The following is a 21,277-nucleotide window of genomic DNA, read 5'->3' on the forward strand; positions in this document are numbered from 1 at the left end:
GCCCATTGAACAGTCATGAGCCCAATCATTTTGATGGCTATAACATAATTAGCATTATGCACTCAGAGCTCAATTCTGCAACCCCTCCTCAAGCAAAGCACAAATCAAGACTGATTCCCCATCTGCTCCCTTCAGTCCAGGCACTTCTGAATTTACAAGGGGTCAAAGCAAAAGCAAAACCAAAATCATACTAACAGAAAGAGGATGCCCAATGGTTCTTTAATCAGCAGTGGAACGCCTTATAGTGAAATCACTATTTTCTTTCACACCGTCACTTCACTCTGGGCTAAATGCTGAGCTGGGTGCACGTGACTTGAAAGCAGCCAGGCAGCTGTACTTGTGGGCGCAGTAGTGAAGAAAACTCATGGGGGAACTCTACTTCTTCATGGGCAAAGGGGATATGGAACCACTCAAGCTCCACCCCAAAGCCTATTGATTTCAATGGGAGTCTTTCCACTGACTTTATTGGACTTTGGATCAGGCTCTCAGTGGCTGTGTCCTTGAAGGAATGTGGCAATGCAAAAAACGGGGGTTCTACCCATAAACAGGGCATGGCTATCGTCTATATATACACTGTGCGGCAAGCTACATGGCTGTGAGCCAGCTTACCAGATGAGCAGAGAACCTTTGTACAGAGGCTGACCCTGGCAGGAGCAGAGCTCTGCTAACCCCCAGTGAAGTCAGAAGCAGTTGAGGGACCCCACTGGATCAGGCCCTATACCCAAAGGGCCAGGAGTATAGATGCTATGAAATACTGTTGGGATGGTTCTGCTGCGTTTGATCACAGCCCCAAGGTTCATAGCTCTGAAGTCTCTGATCCCCTTTTCTCCCTTTGCTGAAAGTGGAAGGGTCACTGCTACGGTGACCAGATGTCCCGATTTTATAGGGACAGTCCCGATTTTGGGATTTCTATCTTAGATAGGCGCCTATTACTCCCCACCCCTTGTCCTGATTTTTCACACTTGCTGTCTGGTCACCCTAGTCACCGCAGACTGACTACAATCTGCATCTCTCTAATCGTTGGTGCAGTCTGGAGCCCACATTCCAGTTTGCTACACCTGGAACTTCCTTGCATCTGAGTTCACTATAAAGTTCCACTTTAGCTGGGCTTTTTTCCTTTCTCTCTCTTTTTTAATATGTTATGAGTTCATACATTTTAAAACCAATGCAACAATTTGATGATACGATCTAGGCAGGTTCTTATAATAATATAAACCTCCGAACGTAAACCAATAGAAACGTTTTTTAATCAAGGGGATGGCAGAAGCGGAAACAGAATCAGACACCAGCCATTTCAGAGAGAAGAACCAGCAGATCCCACTTGCCTCAAGGCTCGTCTTTGAGGAGATACTCTGACCCCTAAAAATGGCAATTAACATGAAAAAAAAATCACCAATTCAGTTAACGTCAGGGTTTAGAAATGCCAACGTTTCTGGTTCAGAAAAATGTTCTGGGGCACGTCCATTTGCACGGGCTACCAACAGTGGTGGTGGTAGGGAGGCTCAAAACGTGTTTTATAACCAGGGAATTTGAGAGAATAAAATTTGCTGCCCATTCAATGGACTATTAAAATGAGTATTACATAAAAAGAAAAGGCTGAATTTGGGTCTGCTTCTGCAGCTGTTCTGGGGCAGAACCCCCATCAGCTTCAGGGGGAATGCTGCCCGAGGAAGGACTGCACCTTCCCCAAGCAGCCCAGCCCACACACGAGGCGTTCATGCATTTTAACACAAGGCCAGCTTTCAGGGCGTGGGATAGTGCAGGCTCTCTCATCAGCAGTGCAGATCTCTCTAGTGCATGTTCTGAACTTGTCCTATGCCAATGTAACTCTTGCACATTGAATGAGCACAAGATGTGGTCATCTCGGCCTCCATTTTCAGAGCCTACATAGCTTCCATTCCCTTCAGTTGGTGCTCAGAGCATTAGTATCTCTGAAAAGCAGCCCAGCAGTGCCTGGGAGCCAGGACTCCTGGGTTCTGTACCTCCATCTCTACAAGTGACTCTCACGGTGATCTTCCATTTATAGATGAGCAGGCTGAGAAATTATCTTGAAGTATGAATAATACTCCATGCCTAAATCAAAGGGATCTTGAGATGTTCAGATCATTATCATCTGTAAAGTGCTTTGTGAGCCTCAGATAACACATGAAACATGTCAGTATTTAACATGCAACCACATTTGGATTAGAGATCTGCACAGCAAACTGGAGAGGAGAGTTCTTTCTGCAGAGAAGTCGACTAAAGATCAAAACTCACTGCTCCATGTAATGCAGAGTTTGCAGAAACTTGGCATTTCTAAATTGAACACTGAAGCATCACCAAGAGGAAAGAAAGGGGACAGCGCAGAAGGAAATACCTGGTAGAACCGTCAGCCAAGCAGAATGATGTGAAAACCCAATAGAATTCCCAGCGAGACAAGTATATTCCCCTGCATCCTCAAAAGTAACATTTCGCAAGTACAGAATTTCTAGCTCCTTATCCGTTGTGTTAACACCTGCCGTCTACAGAGGAAAAAAAATACACATATATAGAAAGAGGAAAAACAGAGGATAAGCCACATTCCCAGCAAGTTTGAGGACACCACACGGATTTACAGGCAAATTTCAAAAGCAGATGAAGATTTTTTTTGTTTGTTTTCAGTGGCCCGTCTTCCACATTTATTTATTCATTCCCGTTTGCAACCTGTAGTAAAAGCAAAAGGTTCCCTTCACCAGGCTCTTACTCTGTCCCACTAATGAAGCATGCAAGCAAAAGCATCAAAAGGAAAAACTGCCCCCACAATAGGACTGACTGTTGGTTAGCAGGGTGAGTGTGGGGGGAAAAAAGCAGAGCTTGTAAGAAAAAGAGAAAGAAGAGATGTAGAGAGGAAAGAGTAAAGTGTTGACCAGATAAATGGTGACTTAATAAAGAAAAATATTCAATCAGGAGGACATTTTTAATGTCAATTTCAACACCAAAAGCTTATCTATTAATAATACAGCTCTTGATGTGAAAATGTAATTCTGGATCATCATTAGAAAGCGTCCTTTAGGGAACATTCCTACATTATCAGAGAGATAGACTGGCTGACTTGCCTCTCACTTTATAATTAGCTGAAAATTTTCAAGACTCAGGCAAAAATTCTTCTGGAGTGTAAACCAACAGAGTTAAACCAGGGACTGACTGGACTCTGCTGTTCTCTACTTATGTGTTTGCCTGCATGATCTAATACCGATGTTAATTGTGAATAACTACTGGAAAGGAAAAAGTCTGGTTACTGACTATACTAATATGGGCAAAAATCTTCAAGTGAATTTGATTTCTTAGAGCTTCGAACATCAAAGGTCATTAGTATGCAATCATGTTATCAGCACTCAGCTGTTAGGAAGAGAAAGGAATACGAGCAGAAAAAGCTGATAGCAAAATTTGACAGTCATTTTATTGTGGGAATTTTTCCATTGCAATTGATGTACAGGCATTTAATTCTTTCAAAATAATTAGCAAGGAAATAAGGTAAAGCCATTCAGCATCAGTTGACAGGGTTTAATACAAAATGAATAGTCATTTTAATCACTAGCGTCTTAAAATGTTAAAGCTCATTCTTGCAGTTGCTAGGGCCTTGGGACAGAGTCTATAGTTTACCTGGTTTTGGTTTGCGAATGTGGAGCCAAAATGGTTTTTCGGCTATGCCTACGAAATTGTTGGCTCTACACAGATATTCTCCTTCATCTTGTTCTGTCACATTGAACAGATTTAGGTTAGCATCGGCTTCAGCGTTTTTACTGATCCAAGACTGCAGGAACAGACAGAAACCTGAACTTCAGTAAACCAAACAATACCTCCATCGAAGCTATGTTAGCTTAGGACTGATTGAGCATGACCATTTTATACTTTAATTTCTGCTCACTTTACTCACGTGAGGAGAGCTACTGAAGACTTGAGTGAGCTAAGTGACCTGGATGTGGCCCACTAACAGCGCACAAGTTCACTCCTCTCCTTTTACTGGTGCTTCTCCAATTAAAAGGCAAACATAATCTTTCTTTTAAAAAGATAATTACCCTGTCCTGCATCTAATGGCAGCCAGGAAGCCAAAGATTCTATGGTTTCTTAATAACGCTGTAGACTGAAGCAGCAGGAAAAGGGCTTACATGGAGATTTGTGTTTGCAACCCAACTCGGCAAATACTGTTTCAATTATCAGGATTCCAAAATAGAATCTGGAGACAAAATATAAGCAGTGGCAGTCTGAAGCCGACTGCTGACTTTGCCTTTCAGAAATTAGCTGTAACTTTTTCCACTTCACATCGGAGACTCTTCTTTACTAAATAAAGTAGTGCATATAAATCAATCCAACTTCAGACCATTAAACGGGGTTTTATTTCTTGTCTTCCAAGCTGCTGCAATGGCACATAGGTTTGTTTCTAAACACTTGTTTTTCTTTTGTCTGAAACTGTGCAACCCTGTTGGATGGTCTCAACACATGCCTGAAAGGCTAGAAAAATACCCCTTTCAATTCTGGAAGATAAAATGAAGTGATAGCGCTGTGTTATTCCCCTGCCTGACCCAGTCTACAGCCACAACGTTCGGGTCTGATTCCACAGATCTGACTCGCAAAAAGGACTGCAGGATCAGCTCCATAATTAGGAACTTAAGCTCATTCCAGAGGAGCCTAGGGTTCAAATTCTGATGTAGACTTTGCAGTTTCAGGCCCCATCTCATTGCTGATATTCACACTTCGCAAAGTTTGTTTGAATCCATCTTTAAATTGACGAGCAAGCAAGTTTCCTTGCTGCTGCTTCATTATTTATAATTAAACTCTCTGTGTATTGATCGCGAGGGTACAGTTTATCCTGGGCTAACACCATCCCTTGCTGGAGACTGGAATGAGGAGTTTTCAGTCCCCCTGACTGGCACATGGATAACATTCCTCGGCGCATCCTGCTAATTCCTCCTGTGTTCTACAGAATTCTTTTTGTTCGCAGATTAGGCCCAGCTTTGTGGTAACTGATCCAGATGGCAGTTTGGTTTTGTTAAGCAATTTCAGAACGGATTAAAGTGTAGCATTAAATTTAATGATCAGGAGAGACTGTGCTCCCCCAGAGACACATGCAGAGGGAAATCCTGACATGCAGCTCTTCCTTCCCTCCTGCACGAAAGGGGCCTCAGTGTGTCATCCAACCCATATTCTGGACTCCGCAGAAGCCCCTCTGCTGGACTAGGGATTTGCCTGGAATCAGGAGACTGGGCAGCCTCATGGAAGTGCATCACATCCCTCCAACCTCGTGGAGATTGCGCTGGAGAGACTTATAGCCAGGATCCCTTTTAAGGCAACCATGGCCATGGGAGATCTTAGTAGCATGACTCCAGCAGAGCCGCACTGCTAGGGACTGAGATTGGAGCCACTGTCTCCTCCCACAGGAGCAGAACAAACCCTGCTCCGTAACAGAATAATGTGGGGGACGCTCCAAAGGGAAGGGGCAATTCAGCTCCAAGATATTAGCACTTTGCCTTATCTTTAGCATTTTAAAAATAACCCATACAAAGACGAGACTGACAAAACCAAACCAAAGCCCAGTATTTGAGCACAATGATGCGTCCTGAAATGGAAACACTCTGAACCCCGATGCCATAAACCAGCGTGGACACAACCAGATGCAGTCACGATTAATCAGAGGTAGCAAGGATAGGTGTGCTGCTTCCATTAAATAAAAATAAAATCAAACTTCTGTTTCCAAACGCCTGCCTGTGCTCACACCTTTAAGAAGGCATAGCTCACTCTGTCCAAGGAGGAGAAGACATTTGGCAGTTCTAATAATCTAACACCTCTGCTGCTCAGTGTTTAATTTTTAAACACTATTTATATGTATAATTCTTTGCCACAGCAGAGTAGGAGCCTGGGTTTGTGACACAATCTGCTGTTTGCACAACTTTGTGAACTTCCAGAGGTAGCAGCAGTTTGTTCTGTAAGGACCACATAGGGGACTATACCAAGTGGCACGTGACACAGCACTTGGTACTTTGCTGTGAAATCACTGGGAAATTAATACATGCATATTTTAAGCAAATCTTTATGCACGGCCAGAAAAACAACAAGCTTTATCAACTCGTGGTGCCAAATACTGAAGAACAGTCTCCAACCGTTTCTTCCAATGTGTGAGTTCAATCTGGGTAATGATTTCCAGGATCTCTGGCTTCCATTATCATGTAACTGGCTGAGTTACAGTACTGTACATACAGCCTGATCATTCTTTAACTTCACATGTAGGAAAAAAGTGTGCCTTGAAACTGACAATATGCTGGATCTGCTATGTAAAAGGGACATCATCGGGTTGACAATCAAGGGCCAAGTTCTATTCTCATATACAACTGCAAATCTGGACTAACTCCAGTGAGTCCTATGAATTTTAAATGTACTTACAATAAACCTCAATAAACTGCGAAGAGTTTTAAAAGTAATACACTTTTTATGGTTTCCACAGTTTTTTTTTTGCATTTGCTCAATCCAGGAAAATGGACCGGTTGGTTTTAGTTTTGTTTGCTGTCGCTGGGCCGTATTCTCTCAGAACACTGGAAGGCCCCATTCAAGAAATAACTTAAGCACATGCTCAAATTCATTCCTATTCAGCAGAGCACTTAGCACATGCTTAGCTTTAGGCTTCAATGGGACTTAAGTGCTTTGCCAACTAGGGATGCTTTCCTGAATCTGGGCTTGGATGAGGAGTAACTGCTTTATGTTGCTAGTATGAGGAGTGAGAAGAGAATCAGGCTCATGGTCACATCCTTGTTCTCAGGCATGGCACCATGTGGTGTTATTTAGGGTGCAAACACTGTGGAATGGTTATATGTTAAAATTGGGGTGTATGTGTATGCACACATGTATGTAAACATGGGGTTTTTCCTCCATTTTAGGTCAAATTTCACCTGACAGCATATCATTCATTACAACACAGTCCGCACAAGTGTCATGACTCTCACGCCCATTTCCTTACCCACGGTATTTATCCAGGCTAGTGTACATAATCAGGTAAGTTCTGACAGTTTCCGTTTGGGCTCAAACCATTGCATAGCTGTTCAAGACACTTTCCTATCCTTCTTCCAGAAAAAAATGGGGGGGACATTACTTTAAATGACATACTTGTGATATTTTACTGTAAAAAGGGACTTTTACAGCCAAATGTTCTGGCTGTGTGTGCCACTTAAAGATAGTTTAAAAAGAAAAAAGGAAAAAAAAAAGATATCCTATCTGCCCAGATTACTCTCATTATCCCTTCCCCTATAAACACTGGAACAATTATATAAGGGAAACTTGGAATGCACAGATGATGTGATTTAAACAATACTTTCCCCCCTAGGACCTGTGGTGTTGAACTGTTGCTGCTGCTGGGGGGGGCTTTGTTGTGTTTTAGAATTCCAGTTTCAAGTTTGTTTATTAATATCTAAATAAAGCTTTACTGTCTCACCACGACTGAGAAAACCTAATCTTTGGATTGAACTCTCAGTGTAAGCGCTGTACAGCTACAGGCAGAGATTGATTTTTGAGAAGAACAAGGGAAAGGAAAACCAACCCCTCTAACTTGTATCTTTCCTGATTCTAAACATTTAGGGCAAAATTTTCAGATCCACTCAATAAACTAAGGAGCCTAAGATCATGTTCACAAGTGACACAGGAGTTTAGGAGCACAAGTCCCATTGAGTTTTAATGAAAGTTGGGTTCCTATCAGCCTACAAGTCACTTTTGAAAATGCTACCCTTAACGGCATTTATTTGCCCCCTCATCTATACACTTGTGGGTGGTTTAACAAACTGTCAAATAATGATGTCACCTGCACAGTGCTGTATTCTCCCCAGTCCTCAGCTCTGTGTCTCTCCTCTCCCCCACACTACCAGCTATAAATTTCACCAATGAAGCACAGTAGCTAGTAATCATTGCAACTCTGACTGTGATAGGGCAGTCACAGTCAGAGGCAATACTTAGCTGTAATTAATCTAACATGACACTAGATATCATTGGTTGTCTCTCATCAACATAGGTACCAAAGCCTCATCTAGCTGCAAAAACATGATCCTAAAAAGGCAGAACATGGAGTTCCTGACAGAGCAAGGCTTGGAACACAACTGTTTTTTACTTCTATTTCTCTCTCTCTTTTTTTTTTTAAATGCACAGATTTAATTAAAAGTGAAACTGTCAAGGTATAAAACATGGGCCAAACTTTGATTTCTGCACAGAGGTCACTGAAGACTGGATTTGGCATCACATTTTGAAACACAAAAGGAAGATTCCTTACCTGTATTAGTAATACAGCAAATTAATAGAGCTGAACATAAAAACCATCTCATCTACTTCGCCCATTATGGCTGAAATCTTGCCCCCGCTGAAGTCAATGGCAAAATCCCCTCTGACTTCAACAGAGTCAGGATTTTACCCTATGGATGTACATTTTCAGAAGGTCTCCTTAATTTTATGCCTTCAAGTTTTGTGACTGGTTGTTTTGAACAGGCACCTCTATCCCTTGGCTAACTGGGGAGTCTTCACATTCTCTGCCATGGAAGTACAGAGCACACCCCTATGGATTAACATGAGGATCCATAACTTTCTAGCAATACTGTATTAGCATGGGACAAAACAGGGATCCATTTCTGGAAGGTAACATTTCTGGAAATCCTTGAAATATCTAAGCAGTTCAGATGGCATCACTGAGATACCGAGACCAACACGGAGGAGGCGTTCATCCTCCCTTGTATGAGAAAGCAAACGGCGTCTACCAACCTTTAGCACCGTGACATAGGGAGTTCCGTTGGATCCATATTTACTGCCGTTGACTTCCACGTGTTTCAGCCACTGGATGTGAGGCTGGGCATCACTGTACACCTTGCAGTGGAATTCGACATCGCTCCCTACCACCACAGTCTGGTTGGCAGGCAGTCCTGCCTGGAGGATAGGCCGGTGGGGTGACCTTTCTGAAATGAAAAAGGGGAACCTGTTTTTAACACCTCTCCCCACTGAACATGTCTGCGGCTTTCAGCACCGCTACCAGTGTCTGCACAGGAGCTTGGACTACGGCTCATGAAAGGCACTGGATGAGCAATCCCAGAGAACACAGCTCTTTGCTCACCCACAGAAAGGGGGTACGCCTGGGGAGCTGCAGCATAGGCTTCCCCGACACTGCCCCAGTCAACATGCCTCAGTCCTGAGCAGGAAGCATCAGGTCCAGGACAGTGCATTCGCTCCTTGAACGTTCACTGAGCATGAGTGCCAGCTGAGTTTGTGGTCATGGACCTGCATCAGTCACTTCAGGGGACAGGGTATATGATTAAGCCCAAAATCAACGTTGCACAGAAGCCATCAAGCAGCCGCTTGATGACGACTGCATATCAGAAGTTAAGAGGAAGTAGAGAAATCTTACCTAATACATCTAGCTGGTAAGTGTGCCTAATGCTGCCATATTTGTTCTCTACAACGCACGTGTAGTTCCCTCGGTCTGATGGAACCACGCTCTCCATCACTAGGCTCCACTGCTGATGCCTTAACTAGAGGGAGGAAAAAACCCCAGCCAAGCATAAGACATCACCAGCTAATATTTCACTGGACCATTATAATCAACAAACAAATAGCAAAATACAATGGGCCTCATTCTTGTTTATTCCCACGCCTCTTTCACCCCCACTCTGCCAGCGTGACGGGGCTACAGCACGTCTGTAAATGTAAATTATGACCACCTTAAGGACAATTTACACTGCCTGCCTGGTGTAAAGTGGTCCTTATGTGAGAATCAAGCCCAGTGAATCAACTGAACAGTGGGCTGTATAACAGGCTCTGATCCTGCCTGGGGCTGTAAGTGTTCCCATAATATAAATAATGGGCTGTAAGCCCATTGGGGCATGGACCATCTTTTTGTTCTATGTTTGTACAGCACCCAGCACATGAGGGCCGGGTCTTCAACTAGAGCTCATAGGCGCTACGGTAAAACAAATAATTGCTAGCTGCACTTGTATCTTGTGCCTTTCATCAGAGGACCTCAAAGTGCTTCCAAGACACTAAATAAGTTAGCATCACATACTCCAGTCAATTGAGGGCCAGAGAAGTTAAATGGACTCCATTAGCTTAAAGAACTACACCTTTGGGTTTTTTTTGGCAAATCTTTAACCTACTTGTGTTACCAGTAACACCCACCCACCGATCAGTAGAACTGAAAGACCAGGGAGAAAAAAAAATTATATTTTTGACAGTTTGTTTACTCTGGGTATTAGGCAGCACTTTATGTACAACCAGCCTCACTATTTCCTTTATATCATTATCTGTTTCCCTTTCTCATTGGGTATGTCTTCCGTTGGGTAACAAGTGAGAGACGCACATTAAAAACCCATACGAAAACCATGAGTGTAAAGCCCAAAACTGTCAGGGTGACACTGGCTCAAGTGTAGGACATGAAACTATCTTTTTTTTAATTGATTGGATTTCAGACCAATGGTGTCCCCTTTAAGTGACTTGGCCAAGGTCACAGGGGCCCATCAGTTGCAGGGTTGACAATGAATGCTGTCATCCTTGCATAACTCACTAGACAACTCTCAGTTAGTTAAGTGAGATCACATATGTGGGTAGCACTGAAAATCTTGAACTGATGTAGAAAGCAACTGTGAGTCGTCAAGACTCAAAGTGATTCACACACACACGAGCAGAGTCCGTTAACCTTCCCAAGCCTCTAAACATGAATTAGAAGCCACCTGCCCCCAAATAGCTATCAACAGTATTTTAACAATGCGTTTTGGAGCAGAACCAACTGACATCAGTGATGCCAGTTCTGCACACAACAGAAGACCAAGGGCTGATGCAGAAAATTAGTGTAGTCAACTGTCAGCACTTTTAGCTACAGCAGGTGAATTCAAACGGAGCTGCTGTAATTGTCTTTCACTAGTTGTTTTCTGGATCACCATGCCTTGTTTTAAAGGGATCAGAGCACAATTAAACTGTCAAAAGCTGTACTGGGCATTGGGTGTAAGGTTTTAATGGAGGAAATCACGCTCTTGCCATAAAGCTATACTTTCCCCCAACCTTTTGTATCTCAGCATCTGCACAAGGAACAGTGTTGACTGGCCCACTTTCCTAACCTCGTTTCTAAAGTGTTGACATCAAAGCATGTCACTGCATTTAAATGTATATGTAACAAAGACAAAGGTTTTGACTGCAGAAAGGTTTTGGCTGCTGAGGATTATGGGTCCAGTTCTGCCCCCTGATATCCAATGGGCTCTTGCAGGACTACATTCGTGCATCTGAGGGCTTAATCTGGACCAAAATTTCACCGTGATTAGAGCATCTCTTTACTGGCCCATCTCTTCCTGATACTCTTCCTGGAGATTCCACTGGGCAGTCTGTCATGTAATTTACATATGAAACTGTACCAGACTTTATGCCAGAACCTTGGAGGGGAGGAAGGGTTTTTTTCTCAATCTAAACCTGTTAATGACCTATCTCTATAGTGGCTTGTATCATAGCCTTACAGCGGCACACCCCTCTTTATCCTGCTCTCCTAGGCATTTGTAAAGCACCCATCATGTTAGTATCTAGGATCTGAACTCTGGTAAAGCTTGGCTCCTGATACGAAGCACGTGGCAAAGCTGTGTCATGAACCTAGATCCAAACACTCCAAACATCCAGCCATGTGTCTTGCCTATTCTAGACATAAGGTGTCCATCACCTCATTGTATGGGACTTGAGTTCTGGGGAAACGGGGTCTGAATACAGATTCAAACTGTGGCTCAGAGCTGTGTTCCGGTCTGGAAAGGTTTTTTAAAAACAACTAAGGAAAAGTTTTAGTCGAAAGCTGAGTCCAGACCCAAGGGATCACAAGAAGGATGTTCCCAATTTTGGGCAGTCACTGTACTTGATAAACCATTAGAAACATGAAGTAACTCATTGCAGACTTTAATCAAATCAGTGAGATACTGGAAATCCCTCTGGTTTATTTGGTGTTGTCATTTTTGGCTCCTTGTGAGACAAACATTTGCAGACACACTTAAAAACTCAGCCCATGTTTGCTAGACTGGTATGCAAGCCGGTGCAATGGTCTGGGGAAGGGATAATCCTCAATCTCCCCCACACCAGCATGCCCCCACCCACCATTCCCTTCTAGGGTCATTTAACACACACAGGCTTATAATATTATAGATTCCAGCAAGGATTTAACTATTAATTCTCTTTGGGAAATTTCATGTGGTAAGTCATATGAATTTCACTCCTCTGCCATTTAAGGATGAACTGTATATAATTTATTTCATCCATGTTTGGAAGTCTTCTCTTCTCCCCCTTTTGAGTTTTGATGCACATTAGGTGGTATCTAAATGCCATTTAACAGAGGCAAAAATTAGATGTTCAGATGGGATATTAAAAAAAAAAAAAAGTCTGAACTTGCATGTTGCAAGTTCCAGCTTTCTTCTGCTGGCCACAGATTTCCCAACAGCAGAGTTTAAACTATTCTGAACTCTGGAGAAAAAGAGAAAGAGGAAATGTTAGTTTGTGATTCTAGGCTTTGCAGGTTAATCCACAGCTGGTGTAAACTGTCCAAGCTCTGACCATTCACTTTTATTGGGCCTAAATCCTGGGATAGAAACTCAATTGTACCTGGAGAGTTTAATCTTCAATAAATGATACACTGAACTAATTTATTTTTTACTTTCTTTCTGGCGCAGAGCCTCACCTGATATAAGTTGGCATATCTACAGCAGACGAGGGTATCTATCTATGCTCTACGAGGGTAGGGGTCAAGAAAGAGAGAAACAGAGTGATGTCTCTGTATCTAGAGATGAAGAGAGATCTGTGTCTAGACAGACAGAGGGATTAAACCAATAGGGCTGTAGCAGGCCCCACAATGCCTGTGATAGCTTTTTAAACATTTCCTTATTGCTGGAAGGTGCCTCTAGAGAAAATAAAGTGCTATGATGCAAGAGATGTTACTGTGATGCAGAGGATGAAAATTCTCTATCTGAACTCAAGGGTAGATTCAACCCACAGAAAAGTGGGAAGTGGAATTACTTTTAACTTTAGGTTTAATTCTGCGAGCATAATTTAGTGCAGCTGTCATCACACATTTTTGCATAAAGCAGTTAAAACTGCACACGCAAGCCTGAAAGCAGTTCATGATGATCTGCACAGCATGTAATTAGTACAAAATGTGTGCGCTGCACTGGGTGACTTGGAAATGTTATCGGTCATCCGATCAGCTGCAAAGAGGAGTTACCTCCTTGATTCTCAAAAGAACAGGAGTACTTGTGGCACAGATCTAAAACTGCCTCTGTGCCCTCAACCTTGTCAACAAACTGCAATGTGCTGATTAGGAAGCTTCAAAGGTTTAAGTGAAAATCATATTCAGCTCTTCCAGGAGAGCAGCCTGAGCGAAGAAGGACGAAAACAGTCTGGAAAAAGGGAGATTTTTCTTTCTTGTGACTCTGCTGTGTTTATAACCATCCCACCAGCTATTCTGTTCCCCAAAATGGTAAATGGGAAGACATTTGGTATACTACTTGGGGGGGGTTGGAAATCAAGAGCAACTGATTTTCCTGCTAAGTTACTACCTTATTTTGATGTACAATTGCAAGGTGACACGGAAAATGCTGGTCAGATTAAGTCGCCTGGTTAGGCATTCATTTACTGGTTTTTGGTGTCTGTGGGCTCTGTTCATAGACATCATGGCCGCAATACCTTCGAAATCACACTGCCAACCTGTCCCTCTTTGGTATTACCCAAGGCAAAGGGGCTTCCATCATTTCACCACAGGTCAGTCATTTACATCACAAGAATGTTAATGACCACCAAACAGAACAGAGTCCTAGTATTTCTGCAGGGCTCGTGGTACATGTCTGAATGATGAGAGAGAGAGGTATGCTTAAGAGCTTAGACCAGATTCTGATCTCTGTTACACAGGTGTAAGTCAGGAGTCACTTCACTGATTTCAGTGGTATCACTCTGGGTTTGCACTTTTGTAACTTGGATAAAAACCTCTTTGTACCTTGTTGATTCTAGCTCTTGCAGCTAGCACAGCAATACACCTGATCCGTTTTTATTAGGTTACTTTTAAAAAGACTAGCAACACAAGCAAATGCTCAGAGTTGGCATTCCACCAAAATGGGCAGCAGCTAGTTTTAACAATTATTTGAACAATTAGTATGAATATCAAAAATATCCCCATTCTGGCACAGTCACTGTGGTTCATGATGATATACACCAATATCCTTCTCTCTTACTTACGATAAAGTTGCCAGGATTACGGGCAGTACTGAGGGAAACACGATTTGTACGTATTTTAGAAAAAACATCTTGAGCAGAAAAATGTCACGAGCCCTAATGGTCATGGAAATATTTACTACGTAAAGCCAGCGATCTCACGCTCACTTGCCCTGTCAGGATTGCTCAGTGAACTCTGGCTCCGATTGATCCATCAATAATAGATCCAGAGACTAATGAACACAGCACGGTCAAGATTAGACCCACAATGCCTTACTTTGATGCCCCCAATTCGATGTTCTCCCTTGAATTCTTTGCCATTTTTCAGCCAGTATATAGATGGGGTGGGGTTGCCTGCTGCAGGGCAACGGAAGCGAACGGTATTTGCTGCTGGCACTGCGAGCAGCTTCTTCTCCATCCTTTCTGAACGGGTCCAATAAGGAGCACCTGAGAAGTGAAAGACACAAAACAAATAGACTTATTTCTGTAGAACATAACATGAGGTGGAGCAGCTGCTTTCTAAGAAGCTTTAGCATATGTGGAGTGGTAACTAAATTGCTCCCTGCTGTAGTTACGATGAATTATACTGAAATACTTTCCAGTCAAATGATTCTCATACATTCGGACAGAGTGGTTGCATTTAAGACTTTGTTTACAGACAGGTTCTGCTCTTGGTAACACCAGCGTAAATCTGGAGTAACCCCACTGCAATCAACCAGTGGAGTTATTCCAGACTAGGATCAGAATCTGGCCCTCAGACTCTACAAATGCATCCATATAACTTCAACAGAATGGCAGCCAAGAACTGTGGGTGGCAGGAAGGTGTTGGAACTGTGAAAGCAGTGAGCCAAGGTAAAGTAATGTTAGCAGGAAGCACTGGAAGAGTCTGCCTCTAAGTGAAGGGGATTGTATCCCACCCCCCAACAAAAACAAAAACCAAACTCCAAACTGGTTTATCATGTTCACTTTCTTAAACTACAAGTGGTTTTAGTTTTAAGGATTCATATTACCATTGAACAGGGATAAGTGTTAAATACTGCTGTTCACACAAGATACTTCTATAATCTGCCTAAGTAGACAGCAATGTTTCTTGGCATTGCTACAACCATTACATATATACATATTAAGACACTGGCAGAAAACTTATTACATTGTGTGTGTGTGTGTGTGGGGGACGACCCACACACAAAAAGTCTCCCAAAGTGTGATTTCTGCTTAAGGAAACATTACACAGTTGTATTTCTGGGTGTTTTTCATGTCACCCAGCGGGTTACGTTCTGCCCTTTAATGCATACGGCTCCCAGTGAAATAAGAGGGAGACACAGGCATGCAGAATCTGTCCCTAATGGCTTGCAGTGGTTGGAAAAAGAAGGCAAGGCTGGCAGCTAAGATGATACACTATCTAAGTCAAAAAGAAGTGTCCAGCAGCAGAATGCCAGCCCTGGAGATGCAGGGCATGTAAACCAGTTGTTGCAAAGAGCAAAACACCTCTCTGACACAGACAGGTACACCTGTGAGAATGGTGTTTGAGCACAGCAAGGCCTTTAAACCCCTCATGTGACCCTACAGGCAAGAGAACCTCCTTGCCTCCTTCCCTTGCTAACATTCTCAAAAGCACCACAGTGGCTTAGGAGCCTACATTTCATATGCCAAATCACCTAGGTTCCATTGAAAATCAAGTGTTTTCACTATTCCAACATCTTTCTGCCACCCACAATGAACTTCAATGACACTGAAAGTCAACGGGATTTTTGAAAGTGTTACCCAGTCTCCTTCCCTCTCCTTTTTTGAGTCTTGTCTCCATTAAGACTTTTTTTGCCTCAGATTTTCCTTATTGCTAACACAAGTGCCGACACCTGGGTGGGAGCATTAGCACAGACAAAGCACTGTCTGCAATTTAGACACAGACAAGCCTAGAAATGCTTTGAGCAGGGTTTGACAACATGGGAGTAACATGCCAATGGCTGCCTAGAGAACTGTCTACATTAGGGCTCCAACCACTGAGTTAAATTCTAGGCTCTGTCACAACTTGATTGTATATCTTGGGTAAACTACTTCATCGTTCTGTGCCTCAGTTTCCCATCGGTAAAATGTGGAGGGGAATATCACTGACATTTCAGAGGCACCCAGCCACTACAGGGCTGAGGACCATACATAGACCAATAGGAAACCTTAGCTGGCAAAGAAGACTAGCATGGACGTAGCTTCACTGTACCTCAGACATCCTCTTGTGGGAGACATTATCACAGTTCCAAACTGCCTCCCAGGCAATGTTTCATCTCCACTGACGGGTTACAGACAGCAGCACAATAAAGGAATGGCATCAATTCTCACCCAGCAGGAGGCTGCCAGGGTTACTCTCATTTATTTTTCTCAGCTATGATGTGTAATCAAGGCTTGCTGCGACAGGCCAGCCATGGGTCAATAGTAAATCGCAGCTACCGTCCAAAGGATTAGAAACTAGCTACTCTGTGTGCGCGCGCGCGTCAGCTCTGAGAAATGCTGCCACTTAGGTTTCCATTTCCATTGAAGCCCCCAATAATTCTGGGCCTTTGCCCAGTTTTGTATCTTCTCATGGAACTAGATGTGCCCAGACTGTAATCTCTAGAACTTCATGCTTGGCTTAGTCCTCGAAAACTTGACTTAATGGGAGAGATCCTCAGCTGCTGTAAACTGTTACAGCTCCACTGAAGTCACTGACTATCTCTGTCTATACCTTCGTATCATATGCATGGATCCAAAGAGTAGTACATCCAAGAAGTGCCACTTGTGTTAGCCAGGTAAACTTCTGGTGCAACAATTACACTTTGCACTTCCTCGGAGGGGTCTCAACACATTTAACAAACATACCTGAACTAAACTGACTGGATGATTTTGAGACTAAAACTGTCCATGTCTAACATGGAAAGTCCTCCCCTCTTGCTGGTTCTTAATTCAGTATTTAATTTTAATTCCAGGAAAAAACTTTTAAATGCTGTAAAATCCCTTTGGGCCAACACCTAGCACTGAGAGTTATTTTTTCTTCTGTTAAGTTGCCAGTTTACTCCTCCCCAAAACAGATTTCATGTTTCTACTTGTATCTAAAAAAATAAAAACAGGGCTGATCTTACATCATAGAGCCCAAGTCTATAACAGCACACCAACACTGGGGCCATGAAGTCATTTTTTCCTGATCTGGGTGCTGCAGCTTATCTAGTCTGAGTTACAAGAACTTGCTTGCAAATTCCTTGGGCGTTTGCATCACCTAACCTGCAAAGCTATGCCCCAAAGGATAAAGTAGGGGATGGGATTAATTAGTGAGCACTTTTCCTCCACGGCCATGTGCTGGGGGCATCACCCAACCTGCACCCCTATGCGCCACCCCAGAGGAAAGCTGCTGAAGACACTGTGCTAGCATGATGACCCCCAGATTTCAAGGAAGCACAGCAGGAATGGATATCCCACCCCTTCCTGCCCCCTTGGAGAGGTGCTATTCTCATCGGGCTCTTGCACTGAGTCCAGGACACAGGGGTGCAACCATGTGGGGAATGCTCTTTGCACCCTCTTCACCTTCATATGCACCCATGCAGAGCTGGGCACAATCAAGCTTGTAAAGTGAACTTCATCGATCCAAATGTGACAAGAATTTCATCCTTAATATTGATAACACATAGGCTGGGATTTTCAAAGGTACCTAAGGGAGTCGAGTGCCTGAATCCCACTGAGTCAAGAGTGCCTAACTCCCTTAGCCCCCAGCTGTGAAGTACTATAAATATGATTACAATCTGAAGTCCTTCCATTAAAATCACAGGGGTGGTTACTCTGAATTTACATCATTGTAACTAGGAGCAGATTTTGACAAAGTGACTGTCTCTGCTGAGATTAGATTTTCAATTGCTTAGTGCATAGCTCACTGAAGTGACATGCACCTCACTGACTAAGAGTCCTCACTATCTAATCTCCATTCCCTCCTACTTTCTCCAACTGGGCATAGCTTTCGAAGGCCAGAAGGGGCCATTGTGATCACCTACTCTGACTTCCTGTATAACACAGACCACAGAACTTCCCCAAAATAATTCCTAGAGCAGATCTTTTAGAAAGACATCGTAACTTGGTTTAAAAATGGTCAGGGATGGAGAATCCACCATGACCCTTGGTAAACTGTCCCAATGGATAGTTACTCTCACTGTTAAAAATGTGTGCCTTAAGCTAGCTGATGCCAGGGCCCAAGGAACTGGCAAGCAAGTTCTTGTAGCGTAGGCTTCATAAACTGGACCAGCCAGCATGCATTTTTAGCATCTGCAAACATGAGACACAAGTTCCACTTCATTGTAGCTGTCCTGCCTTGCTGGAAAGCCATCAGGTTGTGAGAAAGGCGGTGGAAACTGTAGACTCAGGAGTGCACATCTCTTTATTTGCGGAGAACAGTTGTATAGTTTGCACTGCTCTCAACTCTAATTTGTTTTAACGCTTCATCAACCAGACTGCAGACCACATGGACCCAAATACTTCAACAGCCTTTCAACAACTGTAATCCTGAAGACTAAGTATTGAGGGCCTGACTCTCTCCTCATACATGCTTGAACAGCTCTCGTTGATTCCCGTGGGAGCTGCTTGTGCATCTCAGAAGTCAGAATCTGACCCTAGCAGCAAAATCACCCCCATTTCACCTAGTTTTTAAACATTACTATGCTGAGTAGACAGCTTAAGGCCCTGACTCCACGGGGATCAGAACTGTGCCAGCTACAACCGGATTAAAGCATGTGTAGCAATAAGCAACAACAACAAAAGGAAATGTAGGAATTGTACAGTTAATATGTTCTTTGGAAATCACGGATGCAGTAAACTTGGGTGCACAGCAAATGAATATGAGAGAGGTTTCAAATGCCATATAATAACTGAGGTGTAATAAGACAGCCACAGTTCACAGGTGCTGGGAGCTTTGTTGCTTTGTCAGTCATGAAGCAACAGACATGTGGGGACGCTTCATGACGACTGCTCCTTGCCAATGTTATACTTCATATGTTCTAGACCCTCCCCATTTCTATCTTCCCAAATCTGTGGGGAGCAGGGCAGGCCAAGGTTGAGATCTAAACTTCCCAAGCAAAAGGAACTTCACTCAGATCAAAATTCACTTAAAGACGCGTTTGAATTTAATGAGAGAAGTTCAGGTTGCATCAATCACTGGCAACAAATACTGCCACTGAAACCCAAGGACTTTTTATTGCTGGACATTGTGGGGATCAGGATTGGGCCCTTAAAGCCTGCAAGGCAGAGGAGGCAGTGCAGTGGGCACCAGCAGGATCAGGCCCACAGCGATTAAACTAATTGCTCTATTCCATGACCTACCTCCTTCACTGGAGTCCTATTCCACATGACTGCACATTCATAAAAGGACCTCTAAAATCTTGGGATCTCCTGTGCTGAAGAAGTCCCACCCCTGTGCAATTTGGACACAACTAGCGTCAGGCTTGGCCTGAGAATAAATATCCATGGCCAGTCTCCCATTTAAGGTGTGTTCATTCTTGCTATCCAGGGAAGCTGACAGAATACCAGCGCTTTTAGTTTAACTTGCACGTAGATCGTTTTTTAATTGTATGGGAGAAAATGCTGCTAAGTCTTCTCTGAAATGCAAATCACAAACCCCTGTGAGTGCCTTGAGCACAAAACACTGAGGGCGAAAAAGTGAAATTTTAAATAAATACCCTCTAAATTAACTATGGGCAGTAAATCTACACGCACTGTTGTGAAAAAATGGAACAGCAAATATTATCTAGATCCTTTCCCACAAATCACATACTAAGCCTAATGATCTACTTTATTTGTTGAAGATTCTGGCCACCCATTCTATCTGAATGGCTAATTAAAAAAAGAGGAGCGATACTTGGAATAATTAATGTAGCTGAGCGCTCATTTAACAATTAGGTACTGCCATGAAATTCTGCACTAGACAGAATCAAGTCTAATTGTGTAATTTCCCCATCTGATGCCTCTGAGTACACAGTCAGATTTAATTGGAGATTACACTGGTTCTTTGAAGGTGCTCCGGCTAGGCAGCAGGGACTCTGAATAAATAGATAAAATTGGAGGGGTAGGGGAGGTGGGTCTGAAAGAAGTTTTATTTTAGTTTTAGAATCAGCTATGGATAATTTAGGTGCTGCAAGCACAGATCGCAATTTGTAACTTGGCTGCAGCAAATTGGGTGTGATTTGAAGTTACAGAAGCTATTCCCAGATGTTTTTTGTTTTTTAAGGAGGGGTCACCTCCAATTTTACTATTAGGTTTCCATTTCCATTGAAGCCCTCAATAATTCTGGGCCTTTGCCCAGTTTTGTATCTTCTCATGGAACTAGATGTGCCCAGACTGTAATCTCTAGAACTTCATGCTTGGCTTAGTCCTCGAAAACTTGACTTAATGGGAGAGATCCTCAGCTGCTGTAAACTGTTACAGCTCCACTGAAGTCACTGACTATCTCTGTCTATACCTTCGTATCATATGCATGGATCCAAAGAGTAGTACATCCAAGAAGTGCCACTTGTATTAGCCAGGTAAACTTCTGAGGATTAAAAGAAGATGGAAGTAGCAGAGAACTCTATGCAGATGCATTGCCTCAACGTTCTACAGGGTTTCTGCATCATGTATCTGTCCCGCTTAGGAGAGTCTTTGCTTTGTTTCCCAGCTCCGATGCTACCAGCCCCAATCATTCAAAAATCACAAGTCAGGCGCCAAAAGATCCTGAGATTGGCTTAAAACCCACAACTTTAGAAAAAGAATACACTTGGGGTCGGATGGGTCTTATATTTCCCTTCTGATCTTGGAAACCTTTGGGGGTTGCATTTTCAAGCTTTTCTCTGCAGCCACAAGAGCTAGAAACAATTTAAAAACCAAAACCAAAATGAAATAAGCTGAGAGTCTCACATTATCACATGACTCCAGGAACTGGAGCTCTAAGAAAAACTCCATGTATTGTGAGACTCCTGATAAAATCGTGGACTGAGAACGAAGGGTCACAATATTCTCTCTCCTGTGGGGAAAACCTGAGAGAGAGTGGGGAAGAAGCTCTGCCAGGTTCCCGTGGAGGACTATTCTTGGGGCAGGTTTCTGT

The 21,277-nt window shown here is 43.1% G+C and overlaps 1 protein-coding gene across 3 annotated transcripts in view; it reads right to left on the minus strand.

The window, feature by feature from the left end:
• The window catches only part of FGFR3 (fibroblast growth factor receptor 3), a 76,891-nt gene that overhangs the window by 15,288 nt on the left and 40,326 nt on the right, over nt 1–21,277 (minus strand). For all 3 annotated transcript variants that reach the window (XM_073342754.1, XM_073342752.1, XM_073342753.1), the window contains 4 exons: nt 14,471–14,640; nt 9,383–9,506; nt 8,746–8,936; nt 2,357–2,501 (listed from right to left, as the gene is read on the minus strand). In XM_073342754.1, coding sequence (XP_073198855.1) covers nt 2,357–2,501; nt 8,746–8,936; nt 9,383–9,506; nt 14,471–14,640 — 630 coding nt within the window. The remainder of the gene's footprint in view (nt 1–2,356; nt 2,502–8,745; nt 8,937–9,382; nt 9,507–14,470; nt 14,641–21,277) is intronic.

Source organism: Lepidochelys kempii, chromosome 4 (genome assembly GCF_965140265.1).
Source record: "Lepidochelys kempii isolate rLepKem1 chromosome 4, rLepKem1.hap2, whole genome shotgun sequence".
Classification (NCBI taxonomy): Eukaryota; Metazoa; Chordata; order Testudines; family Cheloniidae; genus Lepidochelys; species Lepidochelys kempii.